Genomic DNA, 10516 nt, shown 5'->3' with positions numbered 1-10516 from the left:
CCACCCTGTCCACTGCCTTCACCACTACTGGACCTTGCCAGGAGCCAATGGGTCTGGAGAATGGTAGGATGCTCAGTTAATTCTTGCTCACTCTCATATACATCTTTATTGTTTAAGTTTATAGTAAAAACTTCGCACAAGACCGCACAGAGGACGATAAAATCTGGTGGATAGATGGTCTCTAAGACAGGATTCTTAATACTTGTGTCAATGGGACATGGGACTCCTAAAAGTGGTCACATTGGCCAGGTGGTCTTTTATGTAGAGATGGTCACTTGCACAGGTTTGACTGCAGGCCTGATACATCAAGTGAAGGCTTTCATGCTATACCAATGACCACTTACTAATAGGTAACAGTTAAATGGATAATGAGGTAACAGGTAACATTGATAATTTACAAAAGCATATAATACATTGTACATGTGATTATAAAGGCTCCACAAGTCTCTGATGACACTTTCCAGTATGAATATGCTGACAACTGTTTTCGTGTTTTCTTATTTCCGCAGGCCTGATCTCTACCAACATGATCAGCGTGTCCAGCCAGCTGCTCCCGACATCCGGCGCCGACAGCGGCCGTCTCAACACCCCCGAGTCCCCGACCAGTGCCGGTGGCTGGGTGCCTGCCGTCAACGACCAGAGTCAGTGGATCGAGATCAACTTGGGCCAGGTCAGTATACATCCTACTGCCATGAAATTATGAAGGATTGAATGGTTTATTGAAGAAAACGGTGCTGAAAACGATTGCTCGTACCACGGGTTCCCCAAAATGGAACACACGTTCTGTTTCAATGACCTAAATGGAACATGCATTCCAATGGCTGCAGGTGAACCTAATTTATAAAACAATGTAAAACAATCAAAAGGACAGGCACATGATATGTTTGACTTACAAAACTTAAAATAGTTACATACTATATGATAATAACATTAATGACCCATTTTCCTATAACCACCTCGCTCATAAACGACCTAGTCCACTCAGGGTGGGTCATCAACCCTTCAAAAGTATATTGTCTACCTTTTTTGTAACATTTCTAAGCCTTATCGACAGATGGCAGTAACATTGTTGTGTTTGTTCCCACAGCCTACCCAGATCACCGGTCTGATCACCCAGGGTAGGGACAGCGTGACTGCTGACCAGTGGGTCACCTCCTACAAGATCATGTACAGTGTCAACGGCCAGACCTGGCAGTACTACAACAGCCCTGCTGGAACACCACAGGTGTGACAACTGTCATTCTTCTGAACACTTATGTGGCTCTTTGCACAATTGTGTAAAGTTAAGACAGGTCCCTTTCTTGATTGTCTGGAACAATAATGATTTTCTTTTACATGCAAAAAACAATGAGAATTTTACTTGCAAAAAATAATGGGAATTTTTGTGTTATACGTTAATGACCACTTCATCAGAATTTAGAAAACCAGGTTGACATGATGATGATTGGTTTATTAAAGAAGAAGCACAATCTGACATAGCAGTCAACAGACTGAATTAGGCCAGACTTTACAGTAGTTTTAAAATCAGTTGAGTTGATAAAATCACAGCTTAAAATATAGCACATTATAAATATTTACAGTTCGTTCCACCATCGTCATACATAAATACATAAAATCTGTTACGATATTCAAAAACAAACGTCTACAGTTCATTCAGTAACTTTGTCATTGCGGGGATTGCACTAGTTATGTAACGTTTAGTCCCAGTTGGTTGTTGGTAGCGTGTCGAGTTGCGGAGATGCCTGCCATGTTGCTGTCCGCGGGTAGGGGGCAGCCACGCGGAGAAGCGAGACGACCTTTCCACCTTCAAGGCAAAGTCTGTGCACAGTTTTTGTCTGCGAGCAGATAAGCGCTGAAGTCCGAGATGCTGGAGGGCTTCAGTGTACGTGGTGAATTGTCGACCCATCATCATTCTGCAGGCCCTTCTCTGCACCCGCTCCAGGGCGGCAGACTGTTTGTGAGTTAGTGCTGCGGCCCAGCATGGGGCGGCGTATTCCAGTAACGGTCTTATATAGCCGCAGTAGATAGTGTTCAGGTCTGTAACCGGTACTCCTGAACGGCGTAGCCTGCTGATGACAACCAGTCTTTTACTACTTTTAGACACCATGTCTTCCACCTGGTCGTCCCATTTCAGGTCGGAGCGTATGTGGAGCCCCGAGCAACCTTGTCTTACGACGTAGTGTCCAGAGTCTGTTCCTGTCGAGAGTCAGGTCACAGGTGGTTGCAGGGGGGTTCGCACAAAGGAGAAATGCATGGCCTTACATTTCTTAGGGTTTAATAACATGTGGTTTTCAGTAGTCCAGGTGTCAAGGTTGTTGAGGTCAGACTGGAGTGATGTTGGTGTAGTTATTCGCCTGATCTCTCCCAGGTTGTAGTCGTCTACATACTTCCAGTACGAGTTCTCAGACACTGGTCTGGCGTCATTTATAAGTGTGAGAAACAGGAGTGGCCCCATCAAGGTGCCCTGGGCAATACCGCACGTCAGGTTTTCCCACTGGGATAACACTCCCTGATACCGAACACATTGTCTGCGGTTAGAGACAAAACTACATACCCACGGAATGAGGGACGGTCTTGCTCCGAGGTTAATGAGCTTGGTGATAGCAGTTTTGTGACAGACCCTGTCGAATGCTTTGGAAAAATCCGTGAGGATCAGGGTACTTACAGTAGACTTGTTCTCAGCTCCTGCGTAGAAGTAGTTCAGCAAGTCAACGAGACAGTGAGTTGTGGAACATGCCTTCATATTCCCAAATTGTTTGGGATCGACGTGAGGTAGGATATCAGACATGATCCAAGTTGAAATGAAGCTTTCGCATATTTTGGCAAGTTGTGGGGTAAGTGAAACGGGGCGTACCCTGTCGAGGTCTGCTGGTAGTTCCTTGGGGACTGGGACGACAATGGCTTCTTTCCATTGCGCTGGTACTTTTCCCTCTAGGAGTGATGAGTTCAGAATGTCCGTCATTGGCGTCGACAGCTCGAAGGCGAATTCCTTTATGAGTTTTGGCGATATGTTGTCTGGTCCTGGGCCTTTGGAGACTTTGATACGCCTAAGTCGATGGTACATGTCCCATGTGCTTACTCGCGGAGGTGGAGTTGCAGGTAAGTATGACGGTAAGTCACCACGATCCAGTGGGCTGAGTGCCTGGCAGATGGCTGACAAATGTTTGTTCACTGCGTCTGCTGTACCTGCCCTGTCGTGTAGTTCTACACCCGGTACGTGGATCGTTGTAGAAGGAGCAGACCAATTTGCCACGCGTCGGATGGACTTGTGCCATTCTGATGGGTGAGTCTTCTTCATGTGCTCGATGTGGTCCTCGATGTACCTTGATGTCATTAAGTCCCAACATCTTCATGTGATGAAGCCATAGTAGCTAATGATGTTAAACCTCCGTTTCCTTTCCAGGTCTTCCCAGCCAACTCTGATGAGAACACACCCAACCGTCAGCTGTTTGACCTGAACAACCCGATCTACGCTGAGTACATCCGTATCCAGCCCATCACCTGGCACGAGTGGCCCTCCATGAGGGTCGAGATCCTGGGATGTGCTGGTGTGTTCATGGTTTCAAATCTTGGCTTGCTGAAATCCCATGTTTGAAGTGATTAGAAACATTACATTTCTTTGCCATAAAACTGTATTGCTTAGCAATGGACTTGATAGGAAAAGCAAATAGACAAAATTCCATCTTGAAACCTTTGTCATAACACCTTTGAAATTTGAGAATTATGTATGTTCAGAAGAAATGTGGCTTAGATTTCTTTTGGCCATAAAGTTTCTTGAACAAAATAATCACAAAACTTCTCAATTTAAATGTTTTTGATGCCTGCTTCTAGCATTATGAAATGTCGAACTATGTTTTCTTAATGTTTCTTCTTTTTCAGAACCAACAACCACCACCATTGCCAGCACCACCACAACAGCTGGCACTACCCAGACATCTGTGTTCACCGACAAGCCAGTGACCACCACCATCGCCACTGCCCCAACTGCTGGTACCACCCAGACCTCCATTGTCACAGACAAGCCAGTGACCACCACCATCGCTACTGCCCCAACTGCTGGTACCACCCAGACCTCCATCATCACTGACAAGCCAGTGACAACTGCCACCACAACTGCTGGTGTTACCCAAACAGCTATCATCACTGACACCACCACCCTTGGCACAGCCACCACAACTGCTGGCATCATCACTGACAAGCCAGTGACAACTGCCACCACAACTGCTGGTGTTACCCAGACAGCTATCATCACTGACACCACCACCCTTGGCACAGCCACCACAACTGCTGGCATCATCACTGACAAGCCAGTGACCACTGCCACCACAACTGCTGGTGTTACCCAGACAGCTATCATCACTGACACCACTACTCTTGGCACACCACAGTCTACTGCTACCGTGGTCAGCACACTGCCATATGAGGGTATGCACTACCTACTAGCCATATTTTCTTTTAAAGAAGTATACCTGTACAATCTATCACTATACATTGTACTTTGTGCATTTCAGTTTGTCTGTTTGATTGATTGATTGATTTGCTAAGAAAACATTCTAAGTATCCAAAATTTGCAAAAATGAATACTTACTACCTACCTACCTACCGCTCCACCGCATATCAGCTACTGCTGAGGCGGGCCATACTTACTGGACCTTGTTGTCCTGTATCAATCGCTGTATCAACTTACATGGAAACAATCTATATCCCTTGTAAGTTTGCCTGAGCAGCATTGAAATGTTTTGGCTGTATTTCCAGACTGTATTGTTTGGGCTCCATATGTGAACACCAACTACCCAACCCCTGTGGAGGGTGGAGACTTCGAGACCATTTCTGCTGTATCTGCTGCATCCACCTGCAAGAACCCAGTGGACATCAGGTGAGGAAACTATCTTGTCCATATCATCATCATATTGTCTTGAGAGTTTCACAGATATTTGTGTATACATTGTATAGTATATTACATGATATGGCTTAATACTCATAGAATGTGCAATGAAACTTTTTTTACAGTTCTTGAAACCTTAAGGAATTTACAAAAGTGGATTGGATTCAAACTTCACACAGTTTGATGTACTGTAAATCAATTTTTCACAGTACTTTATTTTATATTCACAGTTTTTGCCGTTCATTGCCGTGAACAAAAATTCGCTTTCTTTTCTCTGCACCTGTCCCCTCCACAAACATATAGTTCTGTGAACACGTCCATTTTTCTCAGACCGTGAAATTTTGCTACCACGAGCATAAAGTGATTGACAAGAGCAGTCTACCACAAAAAGGCTCCACCCCAGAGATGTTGTCAAAAATGCATTTTAGCATGATACAGTGTTTAACATGGTCTACTCTTCTCCTGTCCCCTCTAGGTGCCAGGTTGCAGGATTCGGCATGCCATACCAGGATGTTGTCAACATGGGCATGCAGAACAACATCAACTGCAACCTGTGGACAGGTCTGACCTGTCAGGACAGCGAGCAACCGAGCGGCTCCTGCTACGACTACGAGGTTTCCCTGGGATGCTGGGACATGACAGAGCCACTCTGTGGTAAGCATTCTTTGTTACAAAATGGAAATTTAACCGAATGAAGATTATTCTGGAGGGATAGAGTATGTCTTATTTAGCGTGTAGGATTTTGGTTGTGTCTGTCCTTGGTGCTGAATATCATGTGGGCATCGGATTATGCAGTAATGGATGAAAAGTTAGATCATTTGAGTTCTGCAATTAGAAACACTGACTCCCAATGGCCATAAGAATACATGAAACATACATGTATATCCAAAAGCAGGCATTACAAGATACTTTTCAACTCCATTTGTGCATCTGTATGTTCTGGATATGATGCAGCTGTCTGTGAAGAGGCAAATTTTGAACAACGCATGAAGTAATATTGCCCAGTACATATCATTAAAAAGATTGACTGCATCAAGAATGGAGTTGTATGTAGAATATATACAGCGTCCATAAAACATGCTGGGAAACCCTTTCTGCAGTGCCTCCGACCACGGCTAGCACCACCCAGATGACCACCCTGGCCCAGACCACCACCACCACAGCAGCGGTCACCACCACAGCTGCCAACATGGAGCCATGCCCAGACATGCCTCTGTCTACCGCCTGGGGCTGTGGCGATGCCGGCTGTGAGCAGGGCTACTACTGCTACGAGGGTAGCTGTGTCAAGGCTCTGGACTGCCCATGTGTGCTGCCTGACGGATCCATCCATAGGGTATGGCCAAAACAATTTCACCGATGTATGACAAAGTATAAGAAACAGCGGAAACATAAATGTTTGCAGGAACAAATCTCTTGGTCGCCATTGCAGATTGAATCATTTTACATATTTTGCTTCAGCATGTCATAGTTTAACACTGTCGTGGTTTATTTTGTTGAACAGCCCATGCAGTTCTGGAACGATGACGCTACCTGCCAGACCTGCACATGCCTGGGTGGAGGTGCCTCCGGTGTCACCTGTATGACCCAGACCTGCCCCATCCTGTCCTCTGCTGACTGCCCACAGGTAAGACTTGATTTGACTTAGGTTTCATATTAATGATAAACCTAATCACTACCAAATCCTTTCTATTCATGAACATTCATGAACACATTTCTATTCATGAACAATGTTGCTATCCATACTTTGCATGGACGTACCTATAATAATTTGTTGGTACTGTTGTTAGATATCCTTTCCTTACCTTTTTCCCAGAGCTAATGGCTTGAACACTGAAGGAAAAAAGGATGCTATTTCCCTTCATTGAGACACCTAGTAACTCTAAATATCCCATCCCTTCCAATGTACAGGGTATGTACTACCAGAAGCCAGCTGGCCAGTGCTGCGGCGAGTGTGTGAACGACATCTGCCACGAGGATGAGTTCCACTGCTACCAGGGCACCGCTGGAGAGTGTATCCCTCTCATCTGGATGTGCGATGGCGTGCCACACTGTACCAACGGAGAGGATGAGGACAAGTGCGAGACCACTCCACGTAAGTTGTTATGATATGATATTTGATATGATGTGCCACTTTTTGGTTTCCTCTTTCATGGTTTTATAATCTTCAAACAGTTACCAGTGAATTCAAGAAACAAATTTGACAACATGCCAGCATTCCAAACTGTATGTTAACTGTCTGTTCTTCCGTCAGTGCCTACCACTACCCTGGCAACTCTGCCAACCGGAACAGCAACCAGCACCATCATTGGCACTCTGCCTACCATCACTGCACCAACCACTGCAGTCGTCACCCAGACCAACGTCGTTACAACAAAGCCTACCTCCTTCACCACCCTCATCGCTGGTGAGACCACCACACTGCCAATGTTCACGGCAACTGCTACTCAGTCCACCCTGCCTACCGTCACAATGACCACCGGCAAGGTAAGATACATCAGAGTTGTTTAATAGGTTACTTGGCCTATGAACAGCAATGACAACTTTCTTGTCTGTTCTTATTTCTTGTACAAGTGGCTCAATAGATGCAGCATACAGCTGTGTGATGCAAGGAATTTTCAGGCTATTTTTCTGTAATGTAAGAAAGTTTGAAAAGCCAGCTTTGACAAAGCCATTATGCTACTACATGACATTGTGTTTGAGGCAATTTATTCCCTTGACAGTCATTGAATATTCCAATAAAACTAATGGTACACATTTTCAACAGCCAACAACTACAACAATTGCCACTAAGCCAACTACCGTGGCCACAACCACCAAGCCAGCGGACGTGGGTCTGACCACCGCGGGCGTTCCCGTCCAGCACGACCAGTGCGTGATGTACGAGGACACGACCTTCCAGACCTTCGACAACACCCTGTACGAGTACCCGATCTGCAGCCACGTGCTGGCCAAGGACTGTACCGGCGGACTGTTCGAGGTTATGGGTAAGGCCGCTCGCCTTCTATAACAGTATCTGAATGGCTTGTATTACGTGACTGTGCATGACTTAGTGCTTTTGATGTGCTGGTATAAGCTCATAACACTCTCATCTTAAAGTGTAAAGTGTAGTTGTGTAACCTTTGTCAATGTTTGTTGGAGTGTACTTGTGATACATTCAGAATTTCAGAATGTAAAGGCTCCTAAACCTTATCTCACTGCTGTGCTAGGAAATTTTACAATCATTATTGGAAACTTCACGATAATTTAACACCTGATGGATTCTTTGATCTTTCTGCAGCTGTTCTGGACTGCACTGGTGTTGACAACCGCCTGCTGTGCCGCCGCGGTATCGAGGTACAGATCGGTGCTCACACCTTCTTCTTCGAGCGCATGAACTACTTCAAGTACAACGACAGGTATGTCTTTCAAGAGTTTATTGTTGTATCCAAAACATTTTCAGACATTTTCTCAACTACAATGATGCTGCCAGCACTAATACTAAGTCGACTTCTGCTAACCATTAATGTGTTTACTTCTATTGTACTTAATATATATATATTATTTTGTTTGTTGTGTTTATCTGTAGGTTCGTGAGCTGGACCAACATCGATGCCTTCAACCAGGCTCTTGCTGCCGACGGCATCCACATCCAGAAGTACGGTGGAGAGATCATCGTCACCACCAACATCGGAGTCACCATTAGGTGGACTGAGCGCTATGAGGCCAAGGTATGTGAACAGACTACAGTAACAGTTAACTTTAATATTAGGTAGGCCCATATAATACATGTATCTCTTAACATAGGTGTCTGACTAGAAATTTTCTTGAAATTACAATGCACTTTTCAGTCAGAATTGTAAGATGTGTAATTTTTCAGTACTGTATTACTGCACGAAAGAACAGTTTTTTTCCAAGTATTTCCAACTCAGCTTTTATGTTATCTTATCCAATATCAGTAGTTACTGAAAACCTCTTGGCACAGATGATTTCCTCCTGATGATCCTGATACATGATCAGTGTTGTTTCATCTTCTCTTCCCTTCCTGCAGATCGACGTGACACCAGAGCTGCACAACCAGCTGTGCGGTCTGTGCGGACCCAACAACCACGACCCCACCGATGACTTCATGATGCAGTCCGGCACCCTGACCGGTGACGTCACGGCCTTCGGAGACAGCTGGTCCACCGGAGACAACACCTGTCCCGAGGCCGTGGAGCTGCAGAGCTGCCCTGTCGACATGATGCTGGAGGCCCAGGCCAAGTGTGACATCCTCAGGTCAGTCACACAAACACCTCTTTGTTTATTGTTTGTTTGGTTGAGAAGTGTTCATTCATGAAATACTGAAATCAGCCTGCTAGCCACTTTTCATTGAGGTCACGAGGGAACACAAAGTATACAATATAACTAGATACAGGTCACATGTTGTAGTCCTACAAGTCAGAAAGTGTCAATGAACTGCACTAGCTGTACCAAGGAGGTTCTATTCACTTGATCGAACATCTTTGCTGTAACCTAATACTCATCTGCCATTTTTGTTTCACAACCTATCAGCTATTGCTAGAACTAGAATGCAGTCAATACCAACCAGATACTGCTAGTATATCTTGAATGTTCTGTTGTTTAAAGTCTCTTCCTTGTATGTCTTATTGATTGTATCTGTACATACATGTATCTCCCCACAGGAGTGACATCTTCTCTGCCTGCCACCCGTACATTGATGTGGAGATCTTCCACAGACTGTGTATGTCTGACGTGTGCCAGTGTCTGCAGTCCGACCTTGCTGCTCAGGTACATGTCATTACCATCTCTCTTTATGATGCTTCCTATCTGTTAGATCTCGAAAATCATTAAATTCTAAGTACAGATACTATAGAATACAGTAAAACTAAGCCAGGGAATGGGTTTGATGACAACATTTTAATATGGATTGATTGTCTACTGTATGATGATAAACGCACAAAGTTGTTCAACCTTTTTTCTGCTTGCTAATTGGAATTTGTTACATTTCAAGCTATGGATAGATTTGTTGTGTCGATATCTGATGAAGCCATGATTTCCTGCCCAGGCCGCCGGTGTGGCTGACTGTGAGTGCGACGCCCTGTCTGCCTACAGCCGCGCCTGCGCCCAGCACGACATGAACGTGGTTCTGGACTGGAGGACGCCACTGCGCTGTCGTAAGTACAGATATCAATACTTCCAACAAAACCATTAGACAACAAAAAAAAACGTTAGGATGCACTTTGAAGCTTGAATGACAAAACTATACTGTAGTAAAGTTATCACTGTTTTTTTTAAATATACTAACATTTAATACAAGACATGGTGACGGCACACTCAAGTTTTTTCAACTTATTGCTATGCCACCACCAACACAGAGGACAATAGACAATATTCGTTTTATTTTCACCTGAGTTAAGTGAGGAAAGTTGTGTAAAGAGCACAAGGTAGGTAGGATGACAGGATTCAAACTCTTGGTTCCAAGCCAAAGACTCTGCCATTATGCGTCACAACCCCACTGTTTGTGCATGCATTACAGATTGTAGTGTGGAAAACATACAATGTATCAAAATGTATCAAGAAAGGTTGTGTGTTAATCAGTGTGATGTTACCCCTCCCCCTGCAGCTGCTGAGTGCCCACCAGGCATGGTGTAC

General features: G+C 44.7%; 1 protein-coding gene across 1 annotated transcript; it reads left to right on the top strand.

The window, feature by feature from the left end:
* Nucleotides 1-6: 6 nt before the first annotated feature.
* Nucleotides 7-10516, top strand: LOC109478747 (hemocytin-like; the record flags this gene model as incomplete). Its single annotated transcript, XM_019780466.1, has 19 exons — nucleotides 7-63; nucleotides 510-670; nucleotides 1088-1225; nucleotides 3404-3548; nucleotides 3880-4108; nucleotides 4217-4425; nucleotides 4756-4876; nucleotides 5361-5539; nucleotides 5986-6218; nucleotides 6387-6509; nucleotides 6794-6977; nucleotides 7137-7369; nucleotides 7650-7869; nucleotides 8163-8280; nucleotides 8451-8592; nucleotides 8913-9139; nucleotides 9547-9652; nucleotides 9930-10038; nucleotides 10488-10516. Coding segments are annotated over exons 1-19 (2922 nt in total), but the record flags the coding sequence as incomplete, so codon positions are not given.

The sequence above is a fragment of the Branchiostoma belcheri genome, unplaced genomic scaffold (genome assembly GCF_001625305.1).
Source record: "Branchiostoma belcheri isolate BF01 breed outbred unplaced genomic scaffold, Haploidv18h27 scaffold45, whole genome shotgun sequence".
Taxonomy (NCBI): Eukaryota; Metazoa; Chordata; class Leptocardii; order Amphioxiformes; family Branchiostomatidae; genus Branchiostoma; species Branchiostoma belcheri.
This window is presented reverse-complemented; position numbering and strand designations above follow the sequence as displayed.